This window comes from Etheostoma cragini, chromosome 4 (assembly GCF_013103735.1).
Source record: "Etheostoma cragini isolate CJK2018 chromosome 4, CSU_Ecrag_1.0, whole genome shotgun sequence".
Lineage (NCBI taxonomy): Eukaryota > Metazoa > Chordata > Actinopteri > Perciformes > Percidae > Etheostoma > Etheostoma cragini.
Window position 1 is genome coordinate 7,036,708 of NC_048410.1, and position 21,304 is coordinate 7,058,011.

At 40.1% G+C, this 21,304-nt stretch overlaps 1 protein-coding gene across 2 annotated transcripts; it reads right to left on the bottom strand.

Annotated features, from left to right (window-relative positions):
• Positions 1-569: 569 nt before the first annotated feature.
• prkcdb (protein kinase C, delta b) lies at positions 570-20,742 on the bottom strand. Of its 2 annotated transcripts, none has more exons than XM_034870666.1 (17): positions 20,471-20,742; positions 9,544-9,673; positions 9,014-9,286; positions 6,633-6,801; positions 5,214-5,245; positions 5,049-5,134; positions 4,536-4,665; positions 4,331-4,431; positions 4,093-4,177; positions 3,761-3,882; positions 2,873-3,046; positions 2,541-2,632; positions 2,379-2,441; positions 2,085-2,223; positions 1,616-1,804; positions 1,313-1,441; positions 570-1,157 (listed from the first exon to the last, which is right to left on the bottom strand). In XM_034870666.1, the coding sequence occupies exons 2-17, from the start codon at positions 9,650-9,652 to the stop codon at positions 999-1,001; spliced, it is 2,052 nt and encodes a 683-aa protein (XP_034726557.1). In that variant the 5' UTR covers positions 9,653-9,673; positions 20,471-20,742; the 3' UTR covers positions 570-998. The 2 variants fall into 2 exon arrangements, with proteins under 2 accessions (XP_034726557.1, XP_034726558.1); XM_034870667.1 differs by lacking the exon at positions 20,471-20,742 and adding an exon at positions 20,155-20,172.
• Positions 20,743-21,304: the final 562 nt, after the last annotated feature.

Consider the following 21,304-nt stretch of genomic DNA (forward strand, 5'->3'; position numbering starts at 1 on the left):
GTAAAAGGCCCGTCCCTCACAGACACACACAAAATAACATCCTTCAACAAATATAGAAGTACAGGTATAAAACCATACCATTCTTTCCAATAAGTGATGGCAACCCAGAAAATGAATATGTGTGGATCAATTGCTTTTCACTATGCTTCAGTTTGATGTACAGAAAGATGTCTGACACCAGTTGCACACCAAAGACCTACTAGACATGCCATGTAAAAAAATCCTGTGCTGAATTAAAAAAAACAACAGATTAACACTTTTGGAAATATGTGAGATTTTGGGATGTCCTCCAATTTCTCAAGACAATGCACAGCAATGAAGGAAACTATTCAGTTCTTATTAATCCAATTTAAATTCCCCCTAACTTTATACAGCTGTTCTTTCTACGATACCAGAACTGAGCACTCTAAACATCTTAAAAATACCTACACACCCACACCTTTGTATGCATGTGTTAACACACAAACACATACAGGTAGGGTTTTGTAGGAGGCATGTCGTAGGCAAAGCACACAGGGTAAGAAGGAATACAGTGTGTACCACTGTCTTGACTTGGGTATGTATATTTGTATAACTAAATAAGGGTACCACGCTTGTGCATGTGAATTCAAATTTCAGTACAGTACATTAGATAATACGTATAGATTCAAGGTGTTGTCACGATATTGACAAAATTAAAGAAATATATAAAGCATCATTGAGTACACCCTCCCCCAGCATTGATTATTGTAACCCTTGATTCATAAGAATGTCCCTTACTTTCCTGGAGCTTTATATTATTTTACACATTTACAGTTTGATATCTGAGACAAGATTATGGTTTCCTCTCGTCCCTCATCCTCTGAGAGAGGAACTAAAGAAATCACAGCCAGATCTTTTTTTGTTCTCGTTATCCATCCAGTTGAACTTAGACCATGTGAAGTTAAAGGGAACGGGATAAGAACCTATTTCAAAATGCTGGGCTAAAAGCGTGTTTCCAGAGAAGCCATTTAGTTTTTTCATTTGCTTATCATGTTTTCCAGTTTGGGGTTGATGAAGGAAAAGCCAGCGAATGCTGCTTGGTCCATTGAATCAATGAGGTTCTTGTCTGCGTGGGAGAGCCGCGGCTTCTCGCTTAGGAACTCTCTGTCAAAGTTGCTGCAGTCACTGGGGGATTTCTGTGGGTGGCAGTTCAGTTATTAACTTTATTTTGGTTAATGGATCAAAGCATAGGTAAGTAATCAAAATCCTGGATGCATGCAATCCTATTTACACAAAATGGATTTCAGGTACCTACATAGATTGTTCAAGAAAAAAAATGACAGGCTCATACCACTTTGGGCTTAAAAGGAGGCTCCACTTCTCTTTTCTCCAGCGCTGGCCAGTTGATGGTTTTGAAGAAGGTATGGGCACGGATGTCTCTCACCACACCCAACCTGCGACTGGGATCTCGCTCAAACAACTGAAATAAGGATGGAGAGAAAGGAGACAGACATTTTTATTACAGAAAGAACACAAAACAACTCCCTATAATAATATGTTGTGATAAGGTGAAATGTCTGCAGTGAAATCCATTCATGTGTATGATGTACACTGTCTCTGTGGAACAAAGTGTGCCAGTAACAACAACAGGTACCTGTTCAATTAGGTTCTTGGCCTCCTTGGTTATCCACCGAGGGTAGTGAGGGGTGTCGTGCCTGATGGACTCAAACAAGTCATCCTCATCGTCACCTTGGAAAGGGGACTGACCGATCAGCATCTCGTACACCAGAACACCAAAAGACCACCAGTCCACTGAGAAGGTGTACTTCTGTCCTAGCAGGATCTGAGATGAGAGACAGTTTCAAGTTAGTAAGGAGAACAAGGGCACACACTGTCTAGATGGTAGCACTGTGCTGTTTACAAGTAGTGCAGAAGCCAAGTAAACATTTGTAGAGCCTTCCATGCCTCCTAATGATGATTAGGAGGCTATAAACTGAATGAATGAAGAAATGCATGCATCAAGGTGAGTAAGGGGTTTCACATTAATACACACACAAGTTTTAGGGATGTTGATGGAAATATGGTGGAATGAAATGTGACATCAGTCAGGCCCTGAAGCCTACCTCTGGTGCGATATAGTCTGGTGTCCCACAAAATGTGGTGGCTCTGGCGTCCCCAAACATTTGCTCTTTGCACATGCCAAAGTCTGCTATCTTTATGTGTCCGTCCTTGTCCAGCATCACATTGTCCAGTTTCAGGTCTCTGAGGAAAGACACAGGAATGTACAACCAGTTCCACTACCGTATAGTCGTTTTGTAGAACTGTAGTCAAAAATCCAAGAACACATTCAGTTCAGTCCTCTTTTGCAGTCAACAGGTTAAATATAGACTGCAGACACCAGTTCAGAGGGACCTTACCTGTAGACAACTCCTTTTGAGTGGAGGAACTGCAGTCCTATGATTATCTCAGCAGCATAGAATCTGAAGGTTGAAATGTGCAAAACAACGATTAAACACAGTTTTACTGTGTTCAAGTCACATATCCTCCATTGTGGTCAAATGATGTCCTGGTGTACTTACGTGGCTCTGTTGAGATCGAAGCGGCCTTTGTCTTGGATGTGGAACATTAAGTCGCCTCCATTCAAGTACTCCATTACAAAGAAAAGGTGCTCCTGTGCAAAGAACACATTATTGTCGGATCACTGACCAATGAGACATGACAAGAGCCGTGTGTGTGTGTTTGTGAGAGAGAGAATGGGTTTGGATAAGGGGGGGACTAGGAGTGTGGGTCTTTATCAATAAATAGGAATTGTCACTCTTGTCGCTGCTGTCCGAGTTAATTACCTAATAGATAACATGCTTTTATACATTTTACTAGTGCAGGATGAAATGTGCAGGATATGTATCCTTACTCTAGACTGGAATGTGGAGTAGAGGTGTGTGAGGAAGGGGTTCTCCCAGGCGAGAGCCAAGACTCTCTTCTCCACCATGGTGCACTCCACATCGTCTTCCATGAGAACAACATCCTTCTTCAGAACTTTCACAGCAAAGAACTGTCCCTGCCCTTTCAGCTCTGCCAGCAGCACCTGGGGTGTCAAAGCCACTTAGAATGAGTACTTCAGAGTGATCCCACCAGTTTCATGCAGTGCACTCATAGCTAAATCAAATCAAAACGAGGAGGTTATTTATATCTCCCTTTCTTTAGATGTTCCTACATGCTTAATCTCAATGTAACTCAGTGAGGTCACTAGATGTTTGCTCTCACTGAAATGCACTGCCACAAGGCTACATTGGATAATACATGACCATTCAATCCCCTGCCTCTCTGTTTTTCTCAAATAGGTTGAATTTGATGTAAGCTGTGTCATGTCTTTGTCAAATGTTGCCTGTCATCTATAGTAATGGATAAATAACTAAGCTTGTTTCTCATCTCAAATCCATCTCCCACTCTAACATTGATGTGAGAGAACTCATTTACAGGAACAGGCAGTGAGGAAATGTATTGATCTAGTAAACTTAGTTCATCAAACTTCTTACGGTTCCAAACTACATAAAATATAAAGCTATGGACGATTTCTGCTTATTTTACAGTCATGTCCATGGTTTTATTTGGTAGGTATTATTCGACTACAAACTGGATTTCAGAAGGAATGTTTTTTCTTTTGTAGTAGTTATTTTGCCGTATTTGTGTATCATCATTGGCATTACAAGTTTGTGAAATATGTTTCCATTTTGTGTCTACACAATCATTTCATGCGAAATTTGGGAAAGGATTTAAAGATGGGGACCATAAGGCCTACCTTGCCAAAGCTGCCTTTTCCCAGCACCTTGTGGAATACCAGGTGGTTAATGTTGAGGTGTACTTGGGGAACTGTAGCTGCGGGTGGGGATGGGCTCATGCCCTCATGGGCCTTACCATCTGCTTTAAATACACATTTGCACACAGAGTAAATACATATGGAAACCTGAATGCAAAGATACATGCAAACTCATTCAATGAGTAACAATTTAAGAATATGAATAAAGTTAAACAGTCTATTAGCGACATTACCGTTTCTATTTGACCTTTATTGATAAAACTTGATTTAAATCAAAGAACTTGGTCCTATGGGGTGCACTACACAGATCTTACCACTAGGGTCTGCTGTTGCACTATTGATGTCTTGATAGATCCCAATATCTGCTTTACTGGAGTCATCAGACTTCTTCATAGATTTCTAGGGATGAAAAAAAAAAAGTTTGCTGAAATAATCTTGGCATTGTACATTGACAATAACTTTTTTCTTAATTTTTTTTTAACAGTGACTAGCATAAAATGTACAGAGTCTACATAAGATAAAATAAACATTTCTGTTTCTTACAGTACAAACCTGGCTGATTTGAGACAGAGCCTCTGCCAGTAGTTTCTGGTTAATTCCACACAGATTGGCCACTTTCTTCTGACAGTAACTGTGTACGTTCATGCCACAGTCTGGTCAGAGGTGTGAAAATAGATTGGTCAAGTGGAAAAAGGGAATACAATAAAAGAGAAAAATGTCAGAGGCATGAAGAAGGCAGGAGAAAAGCAGACCTCACCTTCACATTTAAGGCCCTGTTTGTAGAGACCCCAGAGCAGACTGCCACAGTGGTCACAGAAAGTGGGGCTCTTATAGTTATAATGTTTGAAGCGATGTGGCATATCAATCTTGAAGCGCTCTTTCTGGAACTACAAACACACAGAGATTCATTAAACCCACAGAAAGCTGCTCTATGATGATTAAAATAATCTTAGGTGGGACAGTAAGATTTGCCAGTTTTAGTTGCTTTTGAGAAAAAAATCTAAATGAAATTCCACAGCCAATACTTAAATATTGAATCTAATATCAATGTTGTTTGTAAACTTTAGTTAAATCTGTATTAAGTTGTACTGAAGAATTGACTGATGAAAAAAGTTTATTGTTTTGATTTATGGACTACTTCTTTCAAGTGCATTAGTCACATGCCATAAACTATAGCTGGGAAAAGTAATAGAACTTATTAAGTTCACTGTCAGTATCCGATCTGAGGTGAGGTTTGGCATTGATGTTGGAGAACATTAACTTTGCATACCACAGTTTCACGACTGTTGGTTGCTGACCCAGTGCACCTGCCGATGATTTTGTCGATGCATTTCTTGTGGATTGCCGCATTGCATTCTGGGTGAAATAAATAAATATTGTGGTAACTGTAAAGAATACAAAAGGATAAATATGTGACAAAAAATGAAACACTTACGTCTGCACTTGTAACCTTGCTTGTTCAGCCCCCTGTATGGTAGAAAAGGAATGTAAATGGGTGAGATGAAGCAAAACAAAGGATTTTCCTCGGACATAACTAAGAATAATATGGCCGCTGATGTTAGAGCAATATATCCAGGATGGTTGTCAACACTAGGATTGTGGTTATGACAGTTATACACTGTAGCTGGCATGCAGATACTTAGCAGCAGTAAAGCAAACATAGTAAATGTTTGCTTTATGCAATAGCTACTTTACCAAACTAAATTTGTACTGTCTGCAAACCCCGCCAAAGTATTATGCAAGTACAGAAACAAGCATGGGAAAAGCATGAAAGACCGGTTACTAGAGTTGGCAGCTCCATGACTCATGGCTTTCATTTGTTATCACCATAACTGAAAAATATCTTTCACATGTTCAATCATAAGATTCAAACTGCGCCTCAGAGTTACACACATATGCATATACTAAAGGAAACATCAGATTTCCTCCTGGCTGTCTCTAAAGCGGATAGACTTAGTGACAGACCGATTATAGGCCCTTTTCTTTTTTGCAGTTTGCGGATAATCTTTTTTGATTTAAAGTCACGCCCACTACACTATCTGACTATCTTTTACTGTGTATTATGTTGAAATTTTCTAATGTATCAAATTATTGCTTTAAGCTTATAAAACATAGTTTTGTGACATTCCAAAATTTGACTTTGACTTAAAGATTTACCCTTTCACTGTAAATGCATATTGGTTCCAAATATTGTTTGTCAGTTTTATTAACTACTAATAATCTTATCAGCCCTAAAAAAATATTGTTGGTGGATCCCTAATAGACAATACTGGAGTTTGGGCAATAGGAGGAGGAGCTTGTTAAGGCTTTTGACATAGTTGGAACGAACATTGCAGCATTGTGGGATTTCCCGAGGCAGTGACTCATTCTTACAAAAGCAATCCCGCTGTTGATTTTACTATTACATGCCCCCAGACTGCTCCATTTAGAAAACCTATAATGTCTACTAATTGGTCTTTTGAGAAGCACCCATGGAGGGGCTGAACATTTCTTTATTGGACAACTGATGTTTTTTTCTCATTTGGTACTCAATATAGAACATATAGCGGGTTACAGCATAAATGGTCTGCAATAATCAAAGCTGTCAGTGGCATCTTAATAAAAACACAATGCTGATTGTAATAATAATAATAATAATAATAATAATAATAATAATAATGGCTGCTTCTGGATAAGTCATGCCCAGACAGAGAGGCATTGGCAATTATTACCATAATTTCGACCTGGAATGCAGCAGATACTGAAAACAGACTAAAGGTCAAAGTAAAACAAGTATTTGATGTGCTAACCATCTTAAATACAAAAACATAATAATGACAGCTGTTATGTAACCAAGGCCAGATTGCCATCTCACCAGACAAACTCTCTGCAGACAGAGCAGAAGGTGGGCGTGCCGAAGAAGGTGGCGGTGAACTCGTGGCTCTTGATAAAGTGAACCTTGGGCTGCTTAAAAGCTCCTCTCCTCCTGTTGAGGGTTGTGACTCCATCCTCAGGAGAAACCTTCACTGATGGCTGACACGACGCTGAGTGGAAAGATCAGTTTACAAATCAGATTACCGCATTTCTATTCTATTAAAAACTTGTTTGTCAAGCAGCTTTAAAAATGTAGTGGAAAGTGCATTACTATCCAAATAAACTTTTATTGATTCCCAAACAAAAAGAAAATTGGTTTTAGGGGGCAGTTTAAAAAAGGAGTAGCCTTAAAGAGACAATTGATAGACAGGGAAAAGTGGGAATAGTGATGAGGCAAGATAAACTAATTTCCTCTGTGCCATTCTACTGACAGATGTTTCTGTTTGGACAGCGCTTCAGTGAGTTGAGCCAAGACAGCGGGAGTGAGAGATAGGGCAAGGGAAAGAAGACAAAAAGGGGAGGCAGACAACGTTGAGGGTTTTTCACACATGCCTAAAAATAGTCCGGGCTGCTTTTCAGGAAACCTGTAGAGTGTGTAGGACGGAGCTGATGGAGTATGGGGCTCTTTCACAACAGCAGACACACCCCTCTCATGACCCTCTCCAACCCTGAACAGTGAACACCTGATTGTGCTCCTCCCACACAGAAATTCCCCCTGAACAGAACCAGTTTGTTAATCTCACTCGATCCCACTCCATGTCGGCAGACAGAAGCGACTACCAGAGACTGGATGCCCGGTCCAGAGTGGTGAGCCAACAACTGTACAGACAGTACTAACAGCCAGTACAGCTCTTATTCTGCTTAAATACAGCTTAATATACAGCTTAAATTCTGCTTCTAACAGCTGAAGTGAAGTGAAGAGAAGCTAAAATAGATTTTTGAAAGCAGATGACAACAGTAATATGATTTTGAAGTTGCCAATGGTAGACAAATTGTGCTGTTATCCAATATCTTTAAGTGGCCTTATCATCCCCAATGACTCAATGTTTCCCCCTTATTCCTGACAGGACAGACCAGTTAGATCTGAAAGTCTTCTTTGACATAGTACGTAACAAAAAAGCATAACATAACAAATAAGTTATCTTATCATAAATATCAATAGGTTAAATATACTGTATGCACTTGTTTAACCCTAGTCCAAGTAAACACATTTGTACACTGTATCAAGAGAAATAGGCATTAACACTTCTTGTTACATGTGCAGTGCCATATAAATGTATATTCATTGTTGTGTTCAGTAGCTTAGCTACTTATTCAAAATATTGCCAGCCCAGAGGCTAAATTTCTACATGGCCTTGAAGGATTGTTACAGTGCATTGGCTATATGGCCAATCTTGTAGTCAGCTAACAAACTTAGTGTGAGATATGCCGCCAGAGAGGTCCACAATAACAAACGTTTAATTGTTGTGTGGAGAAAGTAGAGATGTACCGATACCAGTAACTGTATCGCCTCTGATACTGCGTAAAACGCTGGTATTGGGAAGTACTGGAGTTTATGCACCAATCCAACATAATAAAGCCCTAAATAAAATCTATGTTAAAGTAGTTACTTCATGTTCTTTTTCAATTACAACTGACTGAACTGGATAATAAAAGAAATTTAATTGTTTGTGTTTGTTCATGTTTTACCAAGAGTTTTATCTGAGCTGGACTGACAAAGATAGAAACCATATCACATCTATAAAGGGATAGTAGTGTACAGTTATTAAAACATAATAAAATATACACACTGGTATCGGATCAGTACTTGGTATCAGGAAGCAAAAAGTGGCATTAGACCATCTCTGGTAGAAAGTGCAAGGAAATGAACACCAGATGAGGAATCCTTTCCGCCAGTAGAGGGCATTATACATCCACACAGAAGGAGAAGGAAAGAGAGGGGGCGGGGGATATTTCCTTAGCCATGGGCAGCTAACAATCTTCTTTCAATCACTTCACCAGTCCCTGGTGGTCTAGTGGTTAGGATTCTGCACTCTCACCGCTGTGGCCCGGATTTGATTCCCGGTCAGGGAACACGGTTTTAAAGGCCATGTAAAAATGTTTAAACTTCACTGAGGGATGGGTTTCTACAATAAAGGTCTTTGCTATTCTTACTAGTTTGAACTGGATAGGACTTCAGGAGAAGGAGTTCAAAAAATGTAATGTGATGTCACACATTTCCAATCAGGATTTAGCCATATTTAAGTCTAAATGGGATGACATTTTTGTGGTTGCTTGCTAAATTTACTAGGCCATTGTCAATTTATTCTAATCCAACACCCCCCAAAAAAGCAGACAACCAGATTTCCAGGCAGGGACATTGATGCAATGCAGCAGTTTTACCTGCATCACTGTCCTCCAGGTAGAACTGTACAGCCATCTGGACCTTCCCTGAAGGATGCATGTCCAACCAGAACTCGGCACGATTGGTGGTCTTGGACTTCTTACAGCGTTCTGCTAGTACAGACACGCCCACTGTTGCCTTGGCCAATGGCTCCTCAGCACTCTGCATGAGGACCACTTCTATGACACGGCCCTCGTAAATGTGAGCATCAAAAGTGGACTTCCAGGCTGGATACATGGTGGGCTTCCTCTGGACCAAGGTCTTTCCTCGCTCTGTTAAAGAAGATTTGGATCATTATTGTGACACAATGCATCCTCCCTCTTCTTCTTCTTTTACTTACTCAAGAAAGTAATAGCAAAGGAGTGACTAGTACGTGGAGTTGCTAGAGGGTTTTGTGGTGGATTTTTAAGCCAAGCAGATAGTGTCTCTTTGAGCATTATTAACCCCGGGACGTCTGGTCTCCCGCCTTACAGTGCCACTCCCCTATCTAGATAGAATGATGACTGCATGTGTGTGTTTCTTTACATACCTGTGTTGACTGACTCCTTCATCTTGATGGCACAGATGGGGGGATCAGACAGAGGAGGCAGAACGCCAATGTCATAAGCATTGAAGGTGATACGCAGGAAGGGTGCCATGGTGACCACTCACCTAAGCCTCTATGAACAAAGACATAGATTCACAGTTAGAACATCTCGCACAAACACACAGTTGGGTCAAAGGACAGAGGAGGACTTGACACACGCATGCATGCACATACCCACGCACGGATGCCTGCATAGTCATCTTGTACTGGGATTGCTTAAGTACCGCACTTAAAACGAGAAGGAAGAGAGTCGGTGACTAACAGTGTCATCACATGGGAACTACAGAGGAAGTAGAAGTTTCATCTCACAACATAATTTTAAAAAATAACTGCCCGTAATGGGGACTGAAAAAAAGAAAGAAGAGTGTCTCATTTCCTTATCCTGCTCACATGTGCACAGTTTGGGATAACCAGAGAGAAAGAGTAAATCAAAATGATCACACTTCCAAGACAAAAAGACAAGAGGAAAAAACTTCTGAAGTGAAGTGTCTTTGCTACTGTTTTGAAATAGTTTATTGTGGGAATTCTTTGCAACACAATTAAATTGTGGTCGTCTATTCCTTATTCCTAGACCCAACTGTCTCTACATGGTTCGGCTATATCCATTTAGTTCTGTGTCCATTCTTCTGTAGTAAAACATCATAAGAAATGTCCTGTTTTTAGTTATTTTTAAGTAAGTACGTTAGTACAGAAGTATAGGCTAAAGCTCTATGGACGATTGGTAACTGAATGGTTGACTTAAACGCTCTCCATTATATTGCTCTATTTCGTTGGACCTCACTGTTCAGGTATCAGGAATTTCTGTATTTTGGAATGCTGTCTTTTGCTATGGATGTTTCTAAGACAATCTAGAGTACAATCAAAAGTATGAAACTGAAACAAACCACAGCTTGCAAAAGTGTCCACCCGCTTGCTTCACTTAAGCTAAATTTCTCCACTGACAGATTTGTACAGGACTACTTTCCAAGGGTTTTGTACACTTCCTCTTCCTGTTTTTATGGGGTTTAAGCAACACTTTTATCAGGGTCATTCTTAATCTGCCAGACTGACCGGATTCCTTCAATACATCACATTAAATAGAAAGACGCACGCACGTGTGTTCCAGGCTGCCTATTGTCTGTCAGGCTAATTGGTCATACAAGAAAAACCCTTTTTGAGCATCTCTCTGTGGAAGGCAAAATGACAGCAGGCAAAGAGTGCTTTATACCATTTATCATATCTAATGATCCCAAATGATCATGTAAAATAGTTAGTTTAAAGATTTCTTTTTTGAAGAAGCAGTCAGTATCAGAATGACAGCAAAGAGCAACACACTTTTCCCCACAGCCATGGGACACAATGCTCAGTAAATCAATCTTAAATTCTAAACTGTTTTACTGTGAAAACAATAGCTGAAACTGAACATTAGGATTCAAAAAGGGCTGTGTTATAACGGATTATAAACTGACATTTTGTAAATGTAGGGGGCAGCCAGTCAAGCCACATGTTAGATCTGTAACTGAAGGAACTGTACTAACAAACACTGAACCTTTCATGTTATTGACACCGTTTCACACCAAAGAGTTAGACATAAGCTACGTCACGGTCTAGCAGGCCCCAGAGGGCCTACATCCTAATTCCCAGAGCAGCAATAAAGTCCCACACAATCCTTCTACACAGTACTATGTGTGAGCTTTTAAGTTTCTTAATTTCTTGTAGCTTTAGTCTCTTGCACCATTACCATAATCTCGGCTTAATAGTCATTTCAGAGATATGGCACTGATTTAAGGCCTCTCATTTTACTACAAAATGATGTTTAGGTTCAGTATGAAATTACATATTGTTAATGTAATTCCTAAAAGCAAAAAGCACAGAGAAATCTCATTCTCTTGAGTATGCATATGAATATTAAACTCCTGAACGGAAATGTACCGTAGACTCCGTGCGTCTGTTTTCATTATTATTCATTCATAATGTGACAAGTTGTGTCTGTTTTCATGTTCCTTTTTAAATTGCTGATGTCAAGCTCAGGTCCTGACTGAACTGGTGTGGCTGTGGTACCTACAAAAGGTAGAATAGTTGCAATGTTGAATTAAATGACACTCAAAATGCAGGATTTGCATTGAAATGCTGAGTGAAAGCATTAGGTTCTTGAGAATTTTCCTACTGCAACTACAAAAGGTTTTGAAAGTAGAAATCTACATTCTAATTCTGAGGTTTTTATTTTTAATCGCTATGTGGAGCTACTTAGCAGTACAAGAGGTTACAGTAACCACACTGAACAGGTCTCAAGTATGAATGTGTCCGAGCAAGACACTTAACCCTCGACTGCTCTAAAAGTCAGAGGTTACTCAGTAGCCAGCAAAAAAGGTGAAGACACGTCAACCATAATTTAAAGTTAACTGGCTATCAGAATAGCATGTTAACAAAGTCTTTGACTTATAATTTGGCGAGTGACGGACGATAAATTAGTAACCGCTGGTTTTTCATAAGAAATGCACATGCATTCTCAAATGTTAGCTAGTGAAATCAAGATACATTAACTACAGATGGGCAATTTTGTAATTCAATGACTTTGGGGAAACTGAAACACTTGGAAGACCCACACAGTCCATGCTCCAACATCTCCACAAAAAAAGCCAACCTGTATTGTTCCAAAATGACAAATCTCTGCCGAGGTTTAATTGGCGTCAAGGACGATACAGGAACACTTTAAGGATCGTGGTGGAGACACAGGATCACTGCAGTTGTCATTAGTCAACTACACAGCAAAAAAAATAGGATCCAACACCAACGAGTACCATGCTATCATTAAGATGATGTGAACACATTTTCACTTAAAAACAATGTCTTTATAAAAACCAAAGCACACTAAAAAAGCAGACAAGTTTCAAGATGATTAGTGGCTTACATTGGCTACATATAGTTTTAAATGTAAAAAATATGAATTAAAGCCTTTCATAATAATATGTATTCATAAAGAGCACCGAGTCATGGAGATGGATTGTATTGGGAAAAAGCTATGGTAATACACGATGCATGTTAGCTAGGCTACATCCCTACAGCTCTAAGCTAATCACATTTTGGATATTGTGTTCTTTCAGGAGAACGACACATCTCTGTTTGCTGCTTTGACTGACCCTGCAAGCCTGTCAGGAATCTAAAGACCCCTAGACAAGCGGCTATTTCTGGGTGAGGAGGGTTGACAAACATTTAGAGTTATAATTCTGTCCATGCAAACTCACAGACAGACAGACAGACGCAAAAACAATGTTAATGAAAGTTATGTCACATGTGAAATACACACTAAGGCATACTTTTAGAGTCCATTTCTTTTATGTACACAGGCATTGCTAGTAGAAAAGAGAGCCTTGTTTCCCTAGAGAGAGTGGAAAAAATGAGCACATGCAATTGGGGAAGAGGTTGGTAGAGGAAAAAGCAAAAGGGAGGGATAGAAAAAAAAGATAGACAACACACTGTAAGGCAGGGCATGTGGGTGATAAACAATCGGATTTGCCTTTACTAGGTCTAGCCACAATTAAGTCGACTTCCAGCAAGATGGATATTGTTTATGTGTGCGGCCTTAACGAGCTTTTTAGCTACGCTTAAGTAAGTCTTAACCTTTTGCCTTGACTGAAAGGACTGTCAAGTCACAGTAAATGTACCACTGGACCCCCCCGCCTGTGGTGTATGTGTTAAATTTGTTCAACGTCATTCATAAATTATACCCTAACTGGAAGAAGATACAGTATGTGAAAAAAACATAACAGCGAGATGTGCTTAACTAGAACAAGTAATTATAAACCACTTGACTCAAAATCCGACTCAAAAAAGGGACCAAAAGTACGGAGTGTGGATCGGGAGCAGGAGAGATGCCACTTCACCTCCTGAGCGAGGCAATGTACCCACTCAACCGCTCAGGGACCTAGTCACTCACTCTGACATCTCTCCATCTGTGCATGATTAGGTACTGATTGTGTGAGTTTCAGGCCTGTGTGTAGTGATTACTAAAAAAAAAAAAAAAAAAAAGAGTGTAAACTTTAATTTCACCACTGGAGATCGATAAACAGTGTAAATTATTAAATGCATTAAATACAACACAATTCTGGAGACAGATGCGTGACTGCCAACAAGACAGCCTCAAAGTCATGCACAGCAATTTATACATCAAAAGTTAGTGGAGATGTCACTCAGGGGAAGAAGTGATCAAGCAAGCAGGTCTAGCAGGTTTGGGAACTTTGTACGTCAACCATTAGTTGATAGGAATGAACAAGGACGGATCCAATTTCACAGAAAGAAACGACAACCGAATGTCCTTCCTTCCTCCTTAATCCAAATATCAATAACAGATATTATGTTATTGATATAGAGTATTAATCCCTATAGGAAAATTATTTTATTATTTGTCAGACTTAGAGTTGCCTGAAGTACAGAAAGGGATTCAGTCTTGTTCAAAATTACATTATTCTACATTGTTAATGTTTGACACCATTGATGAAGAGTTAATCCTTTCTCCAAATAGGTTACCCTTTGCCAAAAAATTAAAAGGAAGGTTTGTTTACACCAAAAGGAGCATGTGTTATGTATCATGCGTAGGCTACACTGTTAATGACACCCATAATGAAGTCCATAATGGGTGAACAGTGTAGAACTTATAACCTTTTATAACCTTTTTTATACTATAAACAGTCCCTCAGTTTTAGGACAATCCAGCAGGACAATCATCTTAAACATGCAGTCCTAGCGAGACAACCAATTAGTTTATTTGTACTGTAGAAGTCTTTCAGGACTAAAGGCAACTAGACCTGAAGATGGGCAACATACCTTTTTGACAGCAAACATTTTGACGGGTCATAACAGGAAACGCACAGGTGTAACAAATAGTAATCGTGATGACTCAGTTACAGTAAGTGTCATCAAGTCTTACAGTAAGCCATTCCACTGAGCCAGCATTCACGCAACTAGGACCTCAAGAATGCACACACTATTAATGTTGTCAGTAACACCTGTTCATTTTCTACTGAAGAAATGTGTAGGAAGATGCACTCACTGGATCAGTTTGCAGCCGAGTGTAAAGCGGCTGGGATGAGGAACAGCACCTCTAAATCTGAGGCCATGGTTCTCAGAAGAAAAGGGATGGAGTGCCTTCTTCAGGTAGGGAATGAGTCCTTACCCCAAGTGAAGGAGTTTAAATACGTTGGGGTCTGGTTCGCAAGTGAGGGAACAATGGAGCGGGAGATTGGTTGAAGAATTGGCACAGCGTGTGCGGCGTTACAATCAATTTATCGCACCGTTGTGACAAAAAGAGAACTGAGCAAGAAGGCGAAGCTCTCGATCTACCGGTCAGTTTTTGTTCCTTCCCTCACCTAAGGCAAGAGCAAGAACAAGAAAGAACTGTGGATGGTGAAGGAAGAAAATGCAATGTGATTAAAACACCTTTGATCACTGTTTAAGATTTACACAAACTTTGGTTTCCTTGTCCTACCACTTTGTGTTCCTTTTACAGTTACTTCAAGAAACTGTGCTGTCAACACACAATGTCAGAGAAAGAAAGGTGGAGTGCAAGTCTGAGTAAAAGAGACCCAGAAGAGCCTGGCTGGATGGAGCTGGCTAGGCAATGACCTGGCTAATTAGAGCTGCACAAGCTACATAGCTTGGTCTCTCTCACACACACACAAACACACACACACACACACACACAACATGTTGAATGTTTGAATTATCAAAACTAAATATTCCTTTTGGCTAACACACACACTTTTCAACCTGGACCCTATTTTACTTTGTTATTGTGTGTAACTGATTGATTGAAACATTGAAATTGGTCCAGTATTAAGCATGAATGCTGTAACCAGTAGCCATAGACCGGGTTGCAATTGAACACTATGGGGCAAACATGCATCGTCAATTTGGTCCACTTGAAGTGCTTTGTTTGAACTGAAAGGCTTTGATTAATATTACTGTGCGGCAAAATTATGGAAAAGATCCCTTGAGAGATAGGCCTTTTTAAAACCTATTTAAAACCGTTCTACAGCTCTGAGGTCACTAGCACTAAACCCACCAGACTCCTTTTAAAAACACTATACTTTTAGCGTGTATATTTTCACATGTAAATCGGTAAACTATGTGTTTATTTCAACCAAAACTAGAGTTGTGATGGTCAGTAAAGTGGAAAAACAGCTTTTTATAGTTCCATTTGGTTTCTGTCAACTTTGAATGAAGTGTGTTTTATGATGCTAAAATTACTATTTATTTACATTGAGTCCGGTGGCTTTACCAAACGCAATTTTGCGGATGTTTTAATGTTTTAAAAAAGTTCTTACTCTTTAACCAAAAAGGTCTACCGCCTTTAAAATCCTTTCCATAATGCTGTCAGACACTTATATTAATGTGACACCCTGTTTTCATGTATATGGTTATTTAAAAAAAAAAAAAAAAAAGTTAAAGAAAAGAAAAGACATTTCCCTTTGTTTGTTCCCTTTATTTACACGCAAACGGCAAATTTGCTTCTGACAACAATTCTTTCCAGAGGGGAGATTTCGGAAAACTTCCTTTGGACATTTGCATGTCAACTGAGACAAATGGAGGTTTAGGCAGCCGAGGAAGAGATTTGGGTCGGTTGTTGCTATTTTAGGGATGCTGATAGTCAAACGTGGGCTTGAGCTTCTCGTTACATTGCCACCTACAGGTCTGGCATGCTCTTGACAGCATACATACATACATACATACATCACACATACACATACACATACATAAATACACGGGTACGTGTAAACAAACACTTTTATGAAAACTGACAGCTGTGCACAATGTTATTTATAAAAAAGGAGAGGTTAAAATGTTCATTTATGAAAGTAGCCAGCCACGTGTAAACGTAGCAGGAGTCTGTCAGCGGCAAAACAAGCACTTTTATAAACGTAAATACAAGCTGCACAGTTGCCCTATTACCTTACATTGTAGCTTGTTTCATCATTGCTGACTGTAGCGATCTTGCTTAATACCAATGTCAAAGATTGTTTTTTCCATCGGTCACTTAGACACAAAAAAAAGGAAAATAGGTTGAGAAAAAAAAAACAGTAGTTACCCTTTAATGAATTTCAGTGGAGACTGGCTAGAAAGAATCAAAGCCATCCTTTCTCTCTGACCAAGGTTAATGTCAAACACAACACCTCCCATCCACACACACAAACAGAGGTCATATCAACACATTACAGCTGTTGTCTGGGGAGACACTAGTCTCGCATTGCCAGACCTATCTTGACAGCACTGCAGTGGAAGTTCTGGCAACAGGAGCACATCATATTGAATAAAGAATACAGTAACATGAGCTTTAAAATTAGATGCATGCATGGTTAAACGTCCTTTGCTCTAACCAGTGTAATTCTGTGCGTATTTCGTCCATAGCAAATCCCCACTAATAGGTCCCAAAAAGGTCCTAGTTAGAGAGTAAATGCTGTAGACATATTCTTTGTAGATTTTTACAACCATTCCCCAAACGAACAATACAAATTTTCCTTAAAACTTGCCAATTTCAGGATGTAATATTGCTCAGAGGTTTCGGTTAATGCTCCTTGAGGTGACCGGAGTTTAAGGTTAATACAAAGAAAGCGGAAAGTAGGGGACATCTGGAACTGTCCCGTTGACTAGGAAGACAACACCTAAAGGCGAAAAAAAGCATGAAATGTAGATTTACATTTTAATACCATTCTGTGATGTTAAATTCTGTCTCCCTCTCGTCTCCCTCTCTTTCTCTCACACATACAGTACGCTCACCGAGCGATGGGGAAAAAGTAGAACTGGAAAGAAAAGTAAGTGGGCTTTGATGGAGAAGGATACCAGAGCCGAGGTTCCTGGTTCAATGTCAGTCAGATGAATAACTATTGTAATACATGTATTCCAGTGATACTGACAGTTATATTTTCCCTTTGTGCTTTGAATAAACCTAAGACCACATCAACGCAAGCTGTTCATAACCGTCTATTGGATGTTCAGACGCAGGGACACAGATTTCAGTGTTGTAGTGCAATAACCTTTTTCCCCAGATTTTCTCTCCCTTCCCGAGTCACTGTGTATCACTTAGCTCTTTGCCACAGTTTTAAACCTGCTATACCAGCATGGAATGAATCCTGTCAGTGTGTGTGTGTGTGTGTGTGTGTGTGTGTGTGTGTGTGTGCGCAAGTCTTTTATCCACATGCATTAAGAGCGGTGTCCATTTCTGCCTCGCTCACAGTTCACAAAGCCTTGGTTAAGACAGACAAAATGCAGGATAGCTAGCATGATGTGAAGTGGGTGTGTGGGACAGAGAGAGAGAGAGAGAAAGAGTGACAAGAGGCCAAGGGCGAGTGATGAGCCAAACTATCACCCCCCGTGCAGATTATGCAAATTTGAGCCAAACACCAGTGTTTGTTTGAGTTTCCGCCTGTGTGTGTGTGCCCGCGCATAAAAGCAGGTGCTCTTTAAAGAACAATGTATTGATGTACATTGTAACAAAAGTGTTGCAGTGGAAGTACTGTGCCTTTCATATTTTGTCGTTTCATTTCAAGAATGTCTATGGGAAAAAGTATTTTTGGGGCGGAGGGCACAGTAAAATAAAAACTTTTTTTTATAAATTATTCACCGACAACACAGCCTAATAACAGTCTAACCTTTGTTTTAATTAATCAGGTGATGTTTTATGGGTGTTGTAATATTGAGAGATCAGTGCTGCATGGGCAACTCCTCAATGAGCAGATGTCCCAACCGTGTCCTTCAAGCAGCTCATGAAGCCACAAGCCAATATTTACACACCAGTAACTGCAGACAGATGCAGGCAGATAATGTTACCTGTGCTCACAAAGCTGCATTGCCACCAGAAGATAACAACAGGATACAGAGTCTTGCCACAAAGGCAGAACTGTGTTTTAGTGTGTGACACAAGACTTTCACAAGTAATGGAAGGAATATACCAAAATAGAATTTGTGTTTGGCGTACCAGGGGAGATAACAAGTCATGTCTGCTACTGTGGATTTAGAAGCCTGAAGAATGCAGGGTAGTCTTCACAAAGACTTATTTAGTCTTCCTGCTGATGCGTGTAACTTCTTTTTGTAGTCACAAACACATTGTTCTGATTGTGTTTTACATGTAACCTGCTTCTCAATAATTTACTTCACCAAGACAAGAGGATGAAGGAAGGTAAATGAGTTACACAAACCGGTTCCAATTCAAGTTAGACCACAATGAGCAAAGTGGTGTTGGTGATTATCTGCATTTCTTTACATTGCAGTGACACTGCCAGCTTTCTGTTAAACCATACCAAAAAACAAAGAATGAAACCTGGGATTCAAACCAAGTTGAACCTGGGATTCAAACCAAGTAAAGGCAACAAAAATGTATCTGCGTTTGAACTCCACAAATAAGGGTTATAATGTTTCCTAATTGTGTGACTGAATGTACAGTGAATTATAAAGATCTGAATTAGATGTAACAGTTCATAGTTAGCCTAGTAAATTTATATGGACCCTATTAATGTTAGTGCTGCTTTTGAGTCAGTTTATCTGTAGGATACTCCTCAAAACATCGTGGATTAAGTTACTTTAAGGGTTAAATTTGAGCAAAGATAAACACCATGGGCAATTTGAGACCCTTTTTAGCGTGGCTCAAGCCCTACTAAATTTCATTATACCGCCCCTAAAAATTATATATATATATTTTTTTATGTTTAATAAATAGTTGTGCTTCAAGTTAGAATTTGCGGAGTTGTCTGTTAGTGACAGAGGACAAACAATTACAAATTCAAAAGGGCTTGAAACAGGTTTAATATCCTGGGTCGCTGACGCCAATGCTATGCACCTGTAACCCCATCAAGAAAAGGGTTAACAGAAACATAGCATTGGCCAATCGGAGATGGTTGTGCCAGACTCCCACCTTTTGGCTGAGTGTCTGTCTGATCTGTCAGAGGGAGAGCAGGAGTGCGGTTGTGAGGTTTAACGTTGGTAGTCACCAGAGAAGAAGTTGGTAATTACAAGGGGCAGATTACAACCCAAATTGAAACGTAAGCAACAAAAATTGCTGAATGTTAGAACATTTTGTCAAATTGGTCGTTAGAACATAATGTGTCAAGTTTAGTTCCATCATAGGAACTACCGTGTCAACTCTCATTAGGGGCTGAGCCCCCCTTAAAGGTCTGATCCTAGAATGGCCCCTTAGAGACCCGAACGTAACACGTAAACATATTTGACAGCTTGCCCACATGTTTAATCCTATTCATTTAAACCACCCCAGTAAGAGACATTTGAGGTTTGGAATTAAAGTGGTTTAAAGTAAAGCTTGTCCCCTGATATGATTTGTTCTGGTTTGTATTCATTGTTGTGGTCGTTAGTTTAATGAACGCCACCGTTTGCAACCCATTTTTATTTTCCACAAAAAGTTAGCTAGCTACATCAATGAAACAGATTCCTCTGTTGCCATATGAGGAGACTTCGCTGGAGGAATTTATGAAGCAAACAAACTGAATTCGCAGTGTTGATTTTTGCTTCCCCAGTTTTGTTTTGTCACGTTAACAGGATCTGCAAACACTGAAACATGGTTTAACTTACGTAACGTTAAGTACAACACCACGGCAGGGAGAGGGAGACATTCCGCGACAGCAACTCCTCTCTTTCCCAACGCCAGACAGCCCTATTAACGCTACTTCCACTAACGTTACTGAAGTCAAGTGAGGTTTGCAGTTGAGCTCTGCTTCTTTATTTGGCAAAATATCAGCCAAAGCCGGGGCCACAGTAAAGACAGGCGACTCTAGACACCCAGTAGGCTACACCGGTCCGCAAACAACCAATGTCCCAACTGTCAAACAACACAAGTTTTTTCCAACCGCGAAGAAGTTTTTCCGGCTCTCAAGAAACTGTGACTTACCTCTTCCGCTGAGCAGAAAGGTGTCTTGTTTGTTGCGAGGTTTTACCGGGTTTTGTTTTTGAACCACGGTTCCCTCGGCGGTTTGACTTCAAAATCTACAATAGTGCTTAAGGAAGTGTTCAGGTCGGCTGCTGTTAATTCAAGCTGCCTGCCTCTCGGCGTCTGGCTCTGTACTACGGCTCTATGGCAGCGAGCGGTGCTAAGGAGTGGATGTGTGACGTCAACCAGGTGAATTCCCAAAGAGAGAGACAGACACACACACACACACACACACACACACACACACACACACACACACACACACACACACACACACACACACACACACACACACACACACACACACACACACACACACACACACACACACACACACACACACACACACACACACACACACACACACACACACACACACACTGGTTTAGAGAGAATGCAGTCTATGGAGTCTATGGGCTGATCCAAATAGCCATGCCTTTCCACATTGGCCCTGCCCACATCACCTCCACAAGGCAAAGCACAGAGATCCATGTGGTGCTGAGTCATCAGTCCCACACCCACCAAAACTTTATGACTATATGAGAGACTTGACATGTAAACATGGGCAGCCTGTCTCAACTCCTAAAGGGTTATTTATAGCTCTAAAAAGGGTTACAACAATGAGCAGAGAATATGTGAGCAGGGTTGAATGCTGATAAATTACTGAGTAAGACTATGGAGTAGACTACTCATTATTATCACTTTGTCACCACCACTAACATTTAGAGCATGGGACAACAACTCAACTGAAGGACAATAGATTTTACTACAAAAAATCTCAGCCCACTCAGAAAG

Coding starts and splice junctions, on each gene's coding strand:
- prkcdb (XM_034870666.1), bottom strand. CDS start 9,652: ATGGCACCCTTCCTGCGTATCACCTTCAATGCTTATGACATTGGCGTT. Junction 5,135..5,213: donor GCAAGGTTACAAGTGCAGAC/GTAAGTGTTTCA, acceptor TATTTCACCCAG/AATGCAATGCGGCAATCCAC. Junction 1,442..1,615: donor CCAAGAACCTAATTGAACAG/GTACCTGTTGTT, acceptor TCCTTATTTCAG/TTGTTTGAGCGAGATCCCAG.